Source organism: Pogona vitticeps, chromosome 3 (assembly GCF_051106095.1).
Source record: "Pogona vitticeps strain Pit_001003342236 chromosome 3, PviZW2.1, whole genome shotgun sequence".
Classification (NCBI taxonomy): Eukaryota; Metazoa; Chordata; class Lepidosauria; order Squamata; family Agamidae; genus Pogona; species Pogona vitticeps.
This window is the reverse complement of record NC_135785.1, coordinates 43,376,391-43,391,954: the sequence shown is the minus strand read 5'-3', so window position 1 is coordinate 43,391,954 and position 15,564 is coordinate 43,376,391. Positions and strand designations below refer to the sequence as shown.

The 15,564-nt window shown below is 40.9% G+C and overlaps 1 protein-coding gene across 4 annotated transcripts in view; it reads right to left on the bottom strand.

Moving 5' to 3' along the window:
* Window positions 1–4,132: 4,132 nt before the first annotated feature.
* The window catches only part of PPP1R7 (protein phosphatase 1 regulatory subunit 7), a 28,354-nt gene continuing 16,922 nt past the window's right edge, over window positions 4,133–15,564 (bottom strand). For all 4 annotated transcript variants that reach the window (XM_072995909.2, XM_020786416.3, XM_020786415.3 and 1 more), the window contains 5 exons: window positions 13,957–14,119; window positions 10,967–11,083; window positions 10,046–10,150; window positions 6,261–6,347; window positions 4,133–4,527 (listed from right to left, as the gene is read on the bottom strand). In XM_072995909.2, coding sequence (XP_072852010.1) covers window positions 4,351–4,527; window positions 6,261–6,347; window positions 10,046–10,150; window positions 10,967–11,083; window positions 13,957–14,119 — 649 coding nt within the window. In that variant the 3' untranslated portion in view covers window positions 4,133–4,350. The remainder of the gene's footprint in view (window positions 4,528–6,260; window positions 6,348–10,045; window positions 10,151–10,966; window positions 11,084–13,956; window positions 14,120–15,564) is intronic.

Genomic DNA, 15,564 nt, shown 5'->3' with positions numbered 1-15,564 from the left:
TGCATTTTTTCATCTTACGAGGCATTGGTCTTGGGAAAAAATCGTCTTGCGAAGCACAGCCATAGAAGAATCCATCTTGCGAGGCAACACAGCGATCACAAAAACAATTTGTCTTGCGGGTTTTTCATCTTGCGAGGCACCACTGTATATAAAAAGGAGAGGAATAACCTTCCTATTTCGAGCATGCTCTCGCTTTTGGCAATGTGAAGGAAAGGCTAGAAAGAAGAGGAAGTAACTACTATTAGCTACAGTAGGTACCTCTTCTCTTACTCTGCTTCTTTTTCTCCTCTAACATGTCCATCAAGACTTTATGCTGCAGCATTTATTTATTTTAAGATTGTGATCCTATGCACACTTACACAGAGCAATATGTATTGGACTTGTCTGTAAGAGTCACTTAAAAACTACTTTTTTAAAAAAGGGTTTATATTATCTTATTCTTGTAAACCCGGGGGGGGGGCAATGTGTAGCCCTATAAGATACTGTAGGATTGTGACTCCGATCAGCCTTAGCCACTGAGGGATGTTGGGAACTGCAGTCCACCAATATCTGGAGAGGTACAGTTTGCCCTGAGTGTTCAAGTTACTTCAGGGAAGAGGGGGTTTGAGGGGGCTCACAAAAGAGTAACTGCTTGGAGGTTCCCAACCTCTGATTCAGTATTTTCTCATGGTTGACCTGCAAGATACTATCATGTACCACCAGCTAATAAGTAAGTCACTAAAGAAAATATAGAACAGTGTTAGGTCTGGACGAAATATGTTGATTATCTCCTTATAGTGCCATCTTTGACTTATTTCTGAATAGACATGTCTAGGATGGCACTGAATTGGGGCTTATTCCTAGGTTAGTGGATTAGATTGTAGTCTTAATATTGTAGGCTTATTATATAACTAAGGCACATACATTGTATTTAAAATGTAAAATCCAGTAACACATAGTTTATATATTTAACAATCATATGCCGTCAATTTTCAGGATTTTCCAGGTAGAGAAAACTCAGTTTACCATTCCCTTCTTCTGGGGAAATCTTGTGATTGTGCAGCTTGCCCATGGCCATACAGGCTGGCTCTATTTGCAGGAGGAACAGTGGGGAATAGAACTCCCAACCATACCTAAACCACTGAGCTACCCAGCCAGCTGGATGTTTACCTATGTACTTAGAACCCATCTCATTAGGAGAAAGCTTGGCTTGAAAAGGCATAATTGTAGCTGCAGACGTTGTGTTAGCTATAGGAATCAGAGGAAAAATAAGTGGCAGTGCAGGAAGAAGACCAGTATTATGGCTGTTAGATTTGTAACCCCAACCAGTATAGTACAGATGGGATTAGAAAAGGCTGGCACAGTAATTACAGATTTGAACTGGGACTCAGGAGGATCCAGATTCAAGCCCTCAGCCCATCTCACTGTGTGAACTTGGTCAGCTCAATCTATAACAAGAGCTGTTGTGAGAATAAAGGATGGAGTAATGTACATTGCCTTGAGCTCATTAAAAAGATAAGACGTAAACTTAAGTTAAAAAGCAAATGCATTTCCAAACTGGAACCATTATGTGTTGCTCCAAAACCAGTAACCACAGCTCATCTGGAATAACTTGGTTAAGACCTGATGCCCTTAAGAAAAGTTAAACAAGTTACTTTGATGTATTCCTAAACTAATTACTTGGGAAGTGCTTAAAATTGCAATCCTAAGCAACTTCAAAACTTCCATAGAGATAAGTGGTCCTTATTTCTGGGTGGACAAGATCATAGAGCAGGGGCATCTATCTCTGGAAGCTAAGTTCATTCTACACTAATATATCTCTTATCATTACATCCTTGATACTTTCCTAAAATGTAGGCCCTAAAATATTCATGCATTTATCCCACTGCCCACCTGAGGTTCAGGACAATAATCTGTATTAGGATGGGAAACCTGGGAGAGAAACTACTGTGATTTTATCAAAACAAGTAAGAAAGCCTGTGGCAAGACAACACATCTAAAATCACTCAACTGCAAGACATATGCCCAGGGCTTCCTCACTCATGACGTAGCATGAATCCCCTCCATCTCAGTCTGCAGAGTCAGAGGGACAGCGCACTGCACACAGACATCTGCAAGAGCAACCCAATTACATTGTAATTAATAGACACCTATTGATCCCTATAGAGACTTGTTAAAACCTCACCTGCTGCTGCTGAGAGTTCTAATCTATGAGATCATAATTGAAGAATGATGGAAAGTCTAACATTAGGGAAATTCATCATCTCTGAAACCAACTGAGCGAACCCAGTGCTCATCCTTCAGGTGCCTGGAAAACCTTTTAAGAGAACTCTGTCGTTGAACCAGTATGTATGTGAAAGTTACTGACAGCAACTGGAACCCGAAATACATGACACATCTGAAGTTAAGAATGGTAATTTCATTCTCTTCCCCTCCATCCCTTTTCCAAGACAAACACAGAAGGAAAATAATCATCTTTATGGGTTATGCATTCATCAAGCCCAAACAGATCTCCTTTTTATTTTTGCCAGTTCCACTGACTCTTTTTCAAGCCTTCTGTCTTCTCCCTGTTTAGGCCAAGGTGAGTAGTTTCCTTTTATGGAGACAACAGAGACACTAGAACCATCAGGCACTCTGCTCTTTGCCCAAAACCTGTCTGAATTAAATAATGCAGTGCTACCCTTGCCACAGTCTCAGGACTTAAACCATCTTTACCCTAGAACATCATGAGTTATTCCACGGACTTTCCAGTTTTTTTTGCCCTTCTAAGAAAGCACTGGCACAATGTAGGACTCTTAGATTTGGGTTCAAATTCCTGTTCAGCCATGATATTCATGGCACACACTTCCTTGGAGAAGAATGGAGCAGAAAGTTCTTTTAAAAAACACCTGGGCTTCCTGAGTTTTTGCTAGGGGGGCTTACAAAACTATTGTAAGATACTTTTGCCATGTTATACAGTCTAGAATGTTTATTAAAATAAATTCACCTTCACAACAAGTAACTTTAAGAGGCATGGTGATGATAAAAAAAGCACTGGCCTCAAATTCTTGCCCCAAATGGGTCCAGCATATTCTCTTTCTACCAGATATAAGCAAAACTAAAGGATCTTGACCTTTCAACAATTTAAGCCTCAGCTGTGTTATATCTAAAAAAGATACTGTGTGCCATCCCATTTTATTCACAGCTTGCTAGCAAGATTAGGATAAGCCCAACCCTTTAATGGGATTGCTCCTTCTCCCTGATCTCATTCACATGCATTAGTTCAAGCTAAATTTTGCACACTGACAGTGCAGCTTCTCTACTAAATTTTCCAGAAGCACCTATAGGAAAAAAGGCCTGCATGAGAGCCACAATGTTTCAACGGAAAGCAACTTCTTGTCTGCAAGACAGCATTTCATAGGAATGCAGGTTTGCAGATAAACAAGTAGAATAGTAAAATATTCTATTCGGAGACCTTTGGGTAGTGTGGGCGGCATATAAGTTACATAAATAAATAAGAGACATATGGGATATAGCCATACTGTACACTTAAGTGATCAATGAATTATCTTTTGCAGTGCAAATATTGACAAGTAATGGCAATAGCCCCGCTCTTATGTCATGACCAATGAACCAAGTTTAAACTGGGTATTAAACAACGCAATTCAGCCTCCATTATCTCTACTTATCTCTATGTTCACTGTATAAACAATGGTTTATGGCACGGACAGGGAATCCACCCTTCCAGCTTTTGTGAAATACCATCATTCCTGACAACTGGCCATGTAGCCTAGGGTTGATGGAAGTTAGAATTCCACAACACCAAAATGGAAGCAGATTTCTTGATCCTGACTCATGGTTTCCCTGTCCTCAGCTGTCCACAAATTAAAGATGGCTCTCTTCTCCATTAAAGCAGCTCATATTGCTGCTTTATTCTCATCCCTATTTTGTGGTTTCATTTCAATGCACAACACTGATAGTGCTTGACAGCTCTGGGCAATTGCTATACTACTAGCTTCCAATCACAGAGGGGGAATAAACCAACTTTAAAAGGACAGGAGTTGCCAATTTGTAAATATTGCCACCTTAGAGGAACAAGATGCTTGGGCATCAGAATGCTGCACTGAACATATTGCCAAACTGGTCAGTGGCAAAAAATACTGTCACAACCAGGTAATCTCATACGTTAAGATTTAATAATAATTATTATTATAGCAATATTCAAAAACAACAAGAGTGTGCATTATATGCAGGGTCTGCAATCAGTGCTCTTGGTTGGCTGTTTGCTCTGGAAGTGTCAATGGGCTGAAGACAGAGGGTGCGGTGTGGATAAAAATCCAGCGGTGACACTCTGAGAGGAAGGAAGGTAAGGAAGAAGGGACCAGAGATGGGTCAGAACCGAACAAAGGTAGCATCAATCTGCCGGACGGATGGCAGGGCCAGCATGATTTTGCGTCGATACTGGGGATCCTTCTGAAGGGGGTTCCGTTCTAAGTAGACCGTTTCCAAGTTCTTGGCTCCTTTCAATTCATCCAAGTCACTCCAACACTCAATGAGGTTATCATTCATCTGGAGGGAAGCACAGGAAAAACAAGGTCCTCAGCAGTATTTTAAACACTGTTAAACAATGTAACATATTTGATATAGATGAGTGTATTGCAAATGGGATGCAATTACCCTAACTCAGACAGAGACAAATAGAATAGGTGCAGAGAAATATGCAAATTACATCACACTTGATACTGTGTTCAGAGCTGATCCAGGCAGTATCAGTGCTCTCCCTTTGCTCATAGTGTAGATGTGGATGCTGACTGTTGATTCATAGGTTAGGGCTCTACAAAATAAATTCTTCAGAATGGGATTTATAAAACTAGATTTTCCAGGACTGCAACCTCCAGAACCCTCCAGCCAACTTGATCAGTGAGAATGTTATCTAGATTATTCTGCTCCTTCTGGACATCTTCCTAGAAAAATGTTCATTGACTGAAACTGCTCCATCCTCTTTATAAAAAGAATTCATGATCTCGCATTATGCTATGTAGGAAAAACACCACTGCAGCTCCTTCCCACATCACCAGGGTAACGCAAGGCAGCCAGGGCCAGGTGCTAAGCAGCTACAGTGTGACACTCAACCACTAACCACTGCCACAGTTTCCTAGACATGGGAAGAGTTTGCTGCATGGACTCCTTTGCACTAGCCAGGTCTGCTCATGTCAACATGGAGGCCTATGTTAGACCTTTCCACCCCCAGCCTGTTGTAACCGGTCTCCCATGCTGGCAAGGGTAGGAAAAATTCTGTCTTTTAATAGACTGTACATGTGAGATTCCTATGACATTCAGTCCAACAAAAGAATGGCTGGGAAAAAAAAGCGAACTAAGAAATGACAATGCAGAAATGGAAATGGGCAAAAAGGAAAACTGCCGAATCACAGGAATATAGAAAGGGAAAGCTGGGGTAAGAAATCATAGAATCATAGAAAAGTGAAGTTGGAAGGGGCCTACAAGGCCATCAAGTCCAACCCCCTGCTCAATGCAGGAATACAATCAAAGGATAATTGCCAGGTGATTATCTAGGTTTTTCTTGAATGCCTCCAGTGTTGGAGCACTCACCAGTTCCTGAAGTAACTGGTTCCACTGTCCTACTGCTCTAACCCACACGGACATGCGTCCATTGGAAATGATGACATAGTAGATATAAGGGACCTTGATACACCTCTGGTCACATTTAGACTAAATTACTGTGATGTGTCTATGCAGAGCTATCTTTAAAGATTTTTGGAGGCTTCGACTAATACAGAACCTGTTGCTTATAGCATCTAGATAATTCGAACATACACATAAATTCTGTCAGCTGCACCATTACCAGTATCTCTCAGGAGGTTCAAAATAATTCATTAATTTTAATGTATTACTTTTTGGCTTAGCGGGTCATAACATTAGCAATTTAACAGGGTTTTCATTCTTAATCTTCACTTCCACCTAAGAGGTCCTTCTTTGGCAGCAGCACACCGGTCCTGGCAGGGGCCTAGCTGGCCCTTCCCCACCTCCCCACACAGCCGACCACTTCTGCCTGCAGGCGGAACAGGGAGCCTTCCTGCTCAGCCGATGAATGGTGCCGCAAATCCCAAGATATGAATACAAAATGCCTATGTCTAGTTTCATCACAGAATTTTAGAGGGCTGGAGGGTCTCTTACACACATCAGCAACTGAGCACAAGATTAAAGGGTTCACACCATTCTGCTGACTCAGAAACAAACACACTTCTCCTCCTCTTATTTTTCCCTTATAGCTTCAAACATACCCAAAATTCCTGGAGTTCTGTTAGATGGCTGATATTTTCAATCTTTTTGATCCTGTTTGCTGCAATATCCAGCATTGTAAGTTTATTCTAAAACAAAAAAGCATAAAAAAATTAGACTCTCAATTTCTATTGTGTTTGCAATTTTTTTGTATCTTTGGATTAAGCATTATTTGAAGCTAACATACTCAGATATGAGACACAGTAAGATATCTAGTCATCCTCCCACATGCCTACCTATCCTATCTCTACCTACATCTACATTTATATCTACAGTATATCTGTAGCACACCATTTATATAGTACACAGCTGTATTCCCCTCTGCAGCCTGTAAAGTTTCTGGATTGTTAGCATTTGATTTCTTCAATTTGTTTGCAACTAACTTAACTAGTGTCTAGTCGTGCTGGCCACATGACCACGGAAACTGTCTTCAGAGAAACACTGGCTCTGTGGCTTGGAGACGGGGATGAGCATCGCCCCCCAGAGTCGGACACAACTGGACTAAATGTCATGGGGAACCTTTACCTTCACCTAACTTAACTAGTAGACTGATGTGAACCAGACAGCAAGGCAAGAAGCCATAAAGGTAAAGGTAAAGGTTCCCCTTGACAATTTTTGTCCAGTCGTGTCTGACTCTAGGGGGCGGCACTCATCCCGCTCTTCAAGCCATAGAGCCAGCGTTTGTCCGAAGACAATCTTTCCGTGGTCACATGGCCAGTGTGATTTAGACACGGAACGCTGTTTACCTTCCCACCGAGATGGTACCTATTTATCTACTCGCATTTGCATGCTTTCGAACCGCTAGGTTGGCGGGAGCTGGGACAAGCAACGGGCGCTCACTCCGTCGCGTGTTTGCAACTAACTTAACTAGTGTCTAGTTGTGCTGGCCACATGACCACGGAAACTGTCTTCAGAGAAACGCTGGCTCTGTGGCTTGGAGACGGGGATGAGCATCACCCCCTGGAGTCGGACACAACTGGACTAAATGTCATGGGGAACCTTTACCTTCACCTAACTTAACTAGTAGACTGATGTGAACCAGACAGCAAGGCAAGAAGCCATGCTCTACATTATTTAGAGGGTACAATTCACTCAGCAAACTCCACATCAGAAAATACAATTAATCTCTCAATATAATATCAATAGATTTGGACTCCCTCAATATTGCTTGATATAACCAAATGTGACTGAAACTGAGTGGTGCACAGATCCCCGGGTTCAGTTTAGATGCCAATTCAGAACTTCACAATGTATCTTGATTCAACCTGGAGCAATTTCTGCCCTACCAAATTTGATTTATGTCCTAGATATAACTCGGTTTTAAAATCTGGATCACCTGGCCCCCATTGATATTCACTAAAAAACCAAAACAGTGATACCATTTTAGTTTTTATATTGACATAAACTAAATCTGGTGATACAACAGGCCACATTGATGGACGCAGGTAAACCTGCCAAAGCTCAGACAGCCAGTTTTGTCTACCAGGCCCCTTTAAGTTTTGCTTTTTAAAAAAATCTAATAAACTTCAGTGATTTGTGCTGCAGCTCATATAGTCTACCCTGGAGCTGAACTTATATGTAAATCTGCTTTGTCCAGAAGGGAATCTGGTCATTCTACAGTACTTCAACCTGGACCTCATACAATTCCGTCTGATACAGTGGATTTGGTTGTAATTTGGGCTTCAGCCAAAACTAGCATTCCCAACCTGATGCTCTCCAGAAGCGAATATATCACCACTCCCATTATCACTACGGGGGGGGGGGGGGATGATGGCACTTTTAGTCTAATTGATATGAGGGGTGCCAGGGTGAAACAGTCTACTCTATGTAATTATGACACAGGGATGTGCCATACAGATTTTTTCAGACTCCAACCCTCCTTTCTAGGAGCTCCATCTTGTGGGAAGTTATACTATGTTTTATACAGTGTATTCCTTCATTGATTATTGTTTTCACTAAGTGATGACAAACATCTGTACAATCAGTGTCTTTATCTGCTAAGCAATTGTATCAATTCTAATATCATGTGTTACTTTCTAGAGTAGGTGAGGATTTTTATGATGAGGCTGATGCACGATATACAGGTTGAGATGACATGGCTGTTGCCCTCCGTCAATGAAGAGGTTCCATGGACTCAGAAACCATCAGGAGTCTTATTGGCAGCAACTTGCTCATCCAAAATGAAATAAAAATGGAGGGAATGTGGGAAGTTTTAGTCTAAAGTTCCATCTTGTCGCTATTAAGGGATACATCACGGGTGTTTAGCATAATCAAGCTATTGTAGTATAAAGATGCATTGTTCTATGATTCTCTGCGCATGTGTGGAATGTGTAGACAAGGTAAGTTTCTCAACCCTCTTTGGCTCTTCTCTTTATGTAAATGATGGTACTTAATAAAAAAAGACATGCCTCCGGAGAAGAAGGTAGACATTTTAGAGACATTTTACAGGCAGACATCTTCTTCACCGGTGACATGCATCATACCTAAAGACTGTAGTCTGTCTTCATTTATCAGAGATCTCTCCCTGGTTTTCATGCAACTGCTGCTTGGACTGGCTTCCAAGCAGGGTTCCCTGGGGATTTCCCCACACCATCTGACAGACCCACAACTACAGACACCTAAATTTCATTCATCTGGAGAAATGCTTCATGAACTAGCTGCAGCCTAGTTTCCTGTTTAAAAAAAAAGGAAGATGTCCTAGTGCTAGCTGGGCACTGGGGCAACATTCTTTTTTGACATGAAGCTAGGCCAGAACTAGGCCATGAAGCTTTCAAGCTAGCTGAGTGAAATTTAGGTGTCTGTAAGTGTGGGTCTGTTACATGGAATTCTCAGAATATAGAATTCTGCAGGCTGAATTCCAGGAGTCTGAGTGGTACATCTCTATTATGAAATGTCCTCCAGACACAGGGGAAAAGGGAACTGAACCAAAAGAAATGGGATATTTTCAAATTATGATGAACAAAGTTTAAAATTTTCTACCAGAGGAGAAGGATTATAGTCAAGAAGTATTTACACAGGAAATATTGAAGTTTAAAATGAAAACATGCTTCAAGAGATCAGAAAGGTTCTCCACCTTAACAAATTGTTCTTACAGGAATATGAGTATTTCAGAAAGGATGGAGAATTCTTGTGTTATGTTCTCTCTCTTCCCATGTTAGAAGTGTCACATGATCATTTCATTCATTTACTTGCAGACAGTTGTTTTCATTGCAAACTTCCCCAGAACCAACGTTGCCAATCTGATGCATTCTGCCTAGATCAGGGTTGGGCAGTTCTTGCTTTTGGCCTAAAACTCCCACAAGGCCTAGACTGCATGGCCAGTGGGGAGCAATTATGGGTGCTATAATCCAATAAACATTCCAGTTGCCCTTCTCTGGCCTTGACTGCGCAGTTTATAATCACCTAGATGATTCTTTAAGGCTCTGAATCTATAATATGGTTTGACCATCCAATGATTTCAATGATATGCATTTGACCGGTAAGAAAAAAAGCATATTCCTCTCCAATCTAAAACTGGAGAATGCATGCTTGTTGTTAAGCACATAAATAATATCCTAAGCCATTGATGTCACCACCAGCAGTAATGTTGGTTTTCCACAAAATCTTGAATTAGAAAATATCTGGGGGAAAAAATCAATACTACAAGAGAGTCTCAGGATTTTCTCTGATTCTATTCCCTCCCAGAATACATCGCTCTTGGGGCAGAAACATGTGCAATCATTTTCTTGCAAGTACAACACAGGCAGACAGTGCTAAATAACTGATTAAAAAATAAAAAGCATCTCACATTGTTTTCCAGGCCCTCAATGACTTCTATGCCATTATGGCTAAGATACAGTTCCCGCAGGTTCACCAGGTTCTGCAGGCCTTCAATCTTGGTCAACCGATTGCTCTAGAGTGATAATAATAATTAAAAAAACAAAAAACCAAGAACAGGTTGAAGTGAAAGAATGAGATTTTTTGGGGAAGAATGTTACATATGATTCAGAGGACATATATTTCTGTAAAACCCATGCAGAGGACACATTCCTACAGAAATCATTCTGGGCATCCGCACATTAAGCCAAACATTCAAGAAACATTTTGGTTTACATCTGACACTTCTACAAGTCAGCACAACTCTAATCATCTATGCGCTTCAAAAATAATATAAGAACCAGAACTGGATTGGGCACATGTTTTTCCTGGTCAGTTTCACTGAAGCATCAGTCACAGATAATCTAAAATCTGAATAAGTAAAGGGGGATGCAGTAGTTTCCCTTCTGATCAGTACTATTACGTTTCTATTAAAGCAGAAAAAGCCACATAAGGTTTTTGCACTCCACGAGGCAAAAGGGCCTTGGTTCTCATACAATTTGAGGGGATCTTATTCATTACCAGGATTCTGAATGTTGTTTAGAAAGGTGACATCACCTTATTCAACAAGCTATTAGGAAGCCGTTTCCACTGCTATCAAAGGTGGATATTATGTGTCTACTTTATTTCTATCCTATTTTCCCAAAAAGGGATCCAAGACACACAATGAAAATCACAATAAATTACAATATTTAAACATGATCAAACATACCAATATTAAAACTACCACTTTGTAATTATACTTTCAAAAGGTCTAAATTACAATTGCTGCAAAGCTTATATAATGGAGGCAAATACACAAGTTAAATGATGACCTCATGAATAAGTAACATAGGAAGTCCAGGACTGGTACCTGTATGCTAAGTACTGTCAAGTTCGTCAGGGCATCCAGGTTCTGCAGCTTGGTGATTTTATTCTTTCCCAAAAATAGGCTGTCCAGATTAGTTAGTGTATCAATATTTTGAATTGCCTGTAAAATGACCAAAGCAATCATGTTCCCCAATTTTCAATGTTTACCAATGAAGACAGAAAAAAAGACAGCAAACTGCCTATTTAAACCACCCATGAGATTATTTAGATCAGATGCTGGCTGAAATCCAATTATAAGTCACAAATAAAGCAGGCCCATTGAATCAACAAAACTTGGCTGACTCACCAAATCCCCATCCATTCAATGGGCCTACTCTAGTTCCAACTTACCACTAAATTTCAGCCGCTATCTTACATATCATTTCTAGTTTGGATTGACCAATCAAACCAAATTAGAGAATATGCAGCTGAGCTATATGAAACTGTTGGAGCAGAAAAATGTGTTCACATTTCAAGTTTGAAGTCTTGCCACTTGAGAAGGCTTTGTAAAGAAGTTGCCTCAAGAGACAAAATCACAAGGGCACCTCATCTAGAACATCCTGAATTCCATTAGCAGAACATGCCTGTACTAATAATTCAACACACAAAGAATCCACATGAAGCTAGCTGGAGGAATGAGTCATTGCTGCTTGGGAGACTACATTACAACAGGTTTTGGAGATGGTGAGATGGTGAGCACTATGCCAAGAGAAAAAGCAGCAACTACAGGTTGTGGATATTCCAAAACAGGTAATTATGCAAACAGACAGATAGAGAGTATGCTAACTACGACTCAAAATTAAGACTGTTCAAGCTACATCTCCAAGCCTTCTTTCTGAATGTGACATAAAGACTACACTGCTTGGATTTTCTGAATATTTTTATTTGACTTGTTTCTTATATTTTTACTTCAAATCTTTTATCTTGAACAGATAGGATTTAAACAACAAATTCCACTTCTGAGCTTCCACGTCTTGTTGCTTATCCATTCGCCGAATGTTTATGACTTTTGGCCTTTTTGCCCCCAAATCATCACATATCCTGTTGCTGCTATATGCCTTCAAATCAATGTTGTTAAGCATCATGCATGTCTACAAGACTTTTTTTTCCTTTAGTACTCTAAAACACTTTTTGAAAGTCTATTTGGTTCCTTTTGTTCCCAAAAGATCTCCAAAATGGAAAAAGCTAGAAAAACATTTTTTCCTCCACAGAGTTCAATCCACTTCCAAAATTAAATAACTTGGTTGGTTGTATCTTAAAAACTGTTCCCTCAAATCCCCATCTGGGATCACTGAGAATTAGTTTTTAATAGCACAATCACAGCTACTGGTGGACTCTTCCATTCACCATCAAATTGACAGCAACTATGAGATCATTTCCCTCTAGTTATGAACGAAGTAGTTCATCAGTTGCCTTCTAAGCTAGCAATCATCTTCATTTTATTCTCCCACACAAGATATATTATAATCTCAAAACACTGACTTGCGTGATGATACACTATGATGTAAAAAAAAACCCAACCACCTGCAAACACAGATTGAAAATACTGTTCTTTGAATGACAATTGGATAGATGTAACTGTGAAATCACTATTCCCAAACTTCTAATGGCAGAACTCTCATCATTCCTTTTGCTTACACAATGGTCTGTTGCAGGAGTGATATGACAGTTTCCAGATTTGTGCAACAAAGTATGGAATAATATCTCCTTGTGCAAGCCTAGAAACTGTCCATCCACTTGTGCAATGATCTGTTGTGTGAGTGGGAAGGAAAATGGAGGATTCTGCCCTGAATAGGGAGCTCCTGTGAATATGGGTACTTGGGTGAGTGCTGGGTTCAGTACCACAGTGAGTGAATATTGGTGGGTGGGTAAAAGAAACATTGGATTTGGGGGAAAATGAGAGAGAGAGTACAAGGCTGGGAGTTTGGAATGAATATACTTCCAGCCAAAGCAAAGCCAAGTACTGCTGGCTGTAATGTATTGCAAAAGTTCTTCTATGGGTCGCTTGGAAGAACCATATGGTAGCCATAACGTATTTGCCTCTCATGTTTTAACTTGCTATTTCTTTGAGTTAGGGGAATGACTGTACTGACAAATAATGTGGGAAATGCTATGGAAGGGGGATATTCAGATTCACATTAGTATTCATTGAGTACACGATATTAAGTCAATGTGAATCAGCCTACATATTCCCCCCTCTAACCTATTCTTTCACCATCACAACCACAACCATTAAGACTTCTACTTTTTTTTTTGAAACATTTGCATCAGTTCAGAGTGTGTGATTGCTTGAGCCAAAAATCAAGAAATCTGTAGCCATTCTATTTCAAGCCATTGCAAAGGAGTGGAAAAACTGGCTGCGATTTGAATCCTTTCCTGGTACCCTGGCCTGCTTGTTTTCCTCTTCCTTTCTCATGTGTTTTTCTTTTTTCTTTAAGGGCTTGCTAATCTAGCAGTAGAACAGCTAGATGACCAAAGGAAAAAGAGTGAGGAGTCAGCAGAGGTTGAGGAGAAACTTAAAAATCCGCCTTGTTTTCAGCTTATTAAGTTGGCTCTGCTCTGTGCTTCCTGCAAATCTCTTTACAAACTGCAAACAAGTCTGAGTGCCAATTTCCTCCCCTCTATCTGCTGACTCTTGTGCTCTCAGCAGAAACAAATTAACCCAGGGAAACCTAACTTCCCAGGTACAATTTCACAGCATATCTATTTGCATTTTTCCTGTTGTGTAGTCACATTCTCACACTCAGAAAGAGAAATAACATATTTTCCCTAGGAATCATAGGATTAGCTGAGGAAATGGCTTGGATGCTATATGGATACACACACTTCCTGTGCTGTTTGGATTCAGTTTAAATGTTATGTATGTCATATAATGATAATTGCAGTAGAGCTGTAACATTAAGATTAGCATTCCTTCCCTTCTTGTATGATAGGATTGGCTTCTTAGTTCCATCCAGAAAGGATCCTCACCAACCATTAGAAGTAAATACTCACCCTGATTCGATTAGATCCGAGTTCCAACATTTGCAATTGCTGTAAGTTGCTTAGGTTCTCAATTTTGCTGATTTTATTGTTGACCAAGAAGAGTTTCTTTAACTGCGTGAGCTGATCCAGCCCTTCAATGTGCCGTAATATGTTAAATGAAATATCCAGGACCCTAAGAGAAAACATAGGAAGTTAAATAAATGGTAGCAAAAACAGAATACACTCCATCATATTTCTACTCTATCTTTCTTTCTCCAAGAGGTTGGAAGCACCATACATGCAGCTGTTTCCCATTTTATCTTCATGATGACTCTTTCTAACAAACTGGGGTGGGCAAGCTCCAGGAGTCTGGCAGCCACATTTGCCAATCCTTTGACCTTGGACGGCCACTTTTTTTCGTTAAAAAAACTGCCCTCTAGTGTCCAACCTTTAAAAATTCAAAATATTTTTGGGGTGCAGGGGCCACACAGTGCTGAGGAAGACCTCAAAACATGACAAAATTGTTCCTACACTCTCTAGAGCAGGGGTCCCCAACCAAAGTCCATGGCCTGGTACCAGTCTGTGGCCTGAGCCGGATCGGGCCGCAGAGAGAGACCTCCCCCCCCTGCACGCACTCCCCCTGCACAGCCCGTTTGCATATGATTACCCACAAGCGCTGCACCGCCCTTTGCGCATGCGCACAACTGCACCCACACAAGTGCTGTGCCACCCTTTGCGCATGCACATGAGCACACATGCACCTTCATGCATGCACACAAGCGTGGGGGGCACCTTCCCCAGCTGGTCTGTGGGGCTAAAAAGGTTGGGGACCGCTACTGAGAACACAGGAAATTTTTGGACAAAAAAATATTTTGTTTTGCAAAATATACTTTACCTTTTGGGGGATGTCAGTGCGTTGGGAGCCCATCCTGGGGCACTGAGGATTGCAGTTGGTCCCCTAAGGAGCTGCATGTAGCCTCTGAGAGTATATGTGGCTAAGTATATGTAGCTGGCTTCAGAAATGGGCTAGTCCAACATCTCCTTTGTTAGCTTAAGCTTATTCAATTATCTTTTTCATTGTTTAGTGGTAGTCTCCCTAATCTCAATCTACAACTTAATCCACTGCACCAGTCTCAGTCTCTCTCTCTCTCTCTCTGTATGTATAGGCTGCAATCCAACGGCTCAGAGGTGGGGAACGCTTGGCTATCTAGATGTTTTGGGTTACAATTCCCTCAATCCCTTATCTTTAACTATCCTATCTAGGCCTTCCAGGATTGATGTTCAAAAACATCTGGCAACCAAAGGTTCCTCATCCCTGCTACAATTTATTCTGTTAGGAAAACGTCCTCTGAACTTAGCAGGACTTCCTTCTGAGTAGACATGTACAGCAGAGCTGGAGATCCTGCCATCTATGATCTGAGCTCCTGTATTCCTCTGCTGAATTTCAAAAGTTTGTTGCAAGTGACCAGTTCAAGTTCTGGCCCAGAAGGTGGCAAGGGAAGGACAGAGAGAGGGAGAGTCAGAAGGAGCAGTGGAAACAGGGAAGAGGCATCATTCACTGCTTCAACCCACCAGCCTGTCCTTTCCTTTTAATAATGTGAGAAGGAATGCAATCTTGAACAGAAGAAAACGTTCACT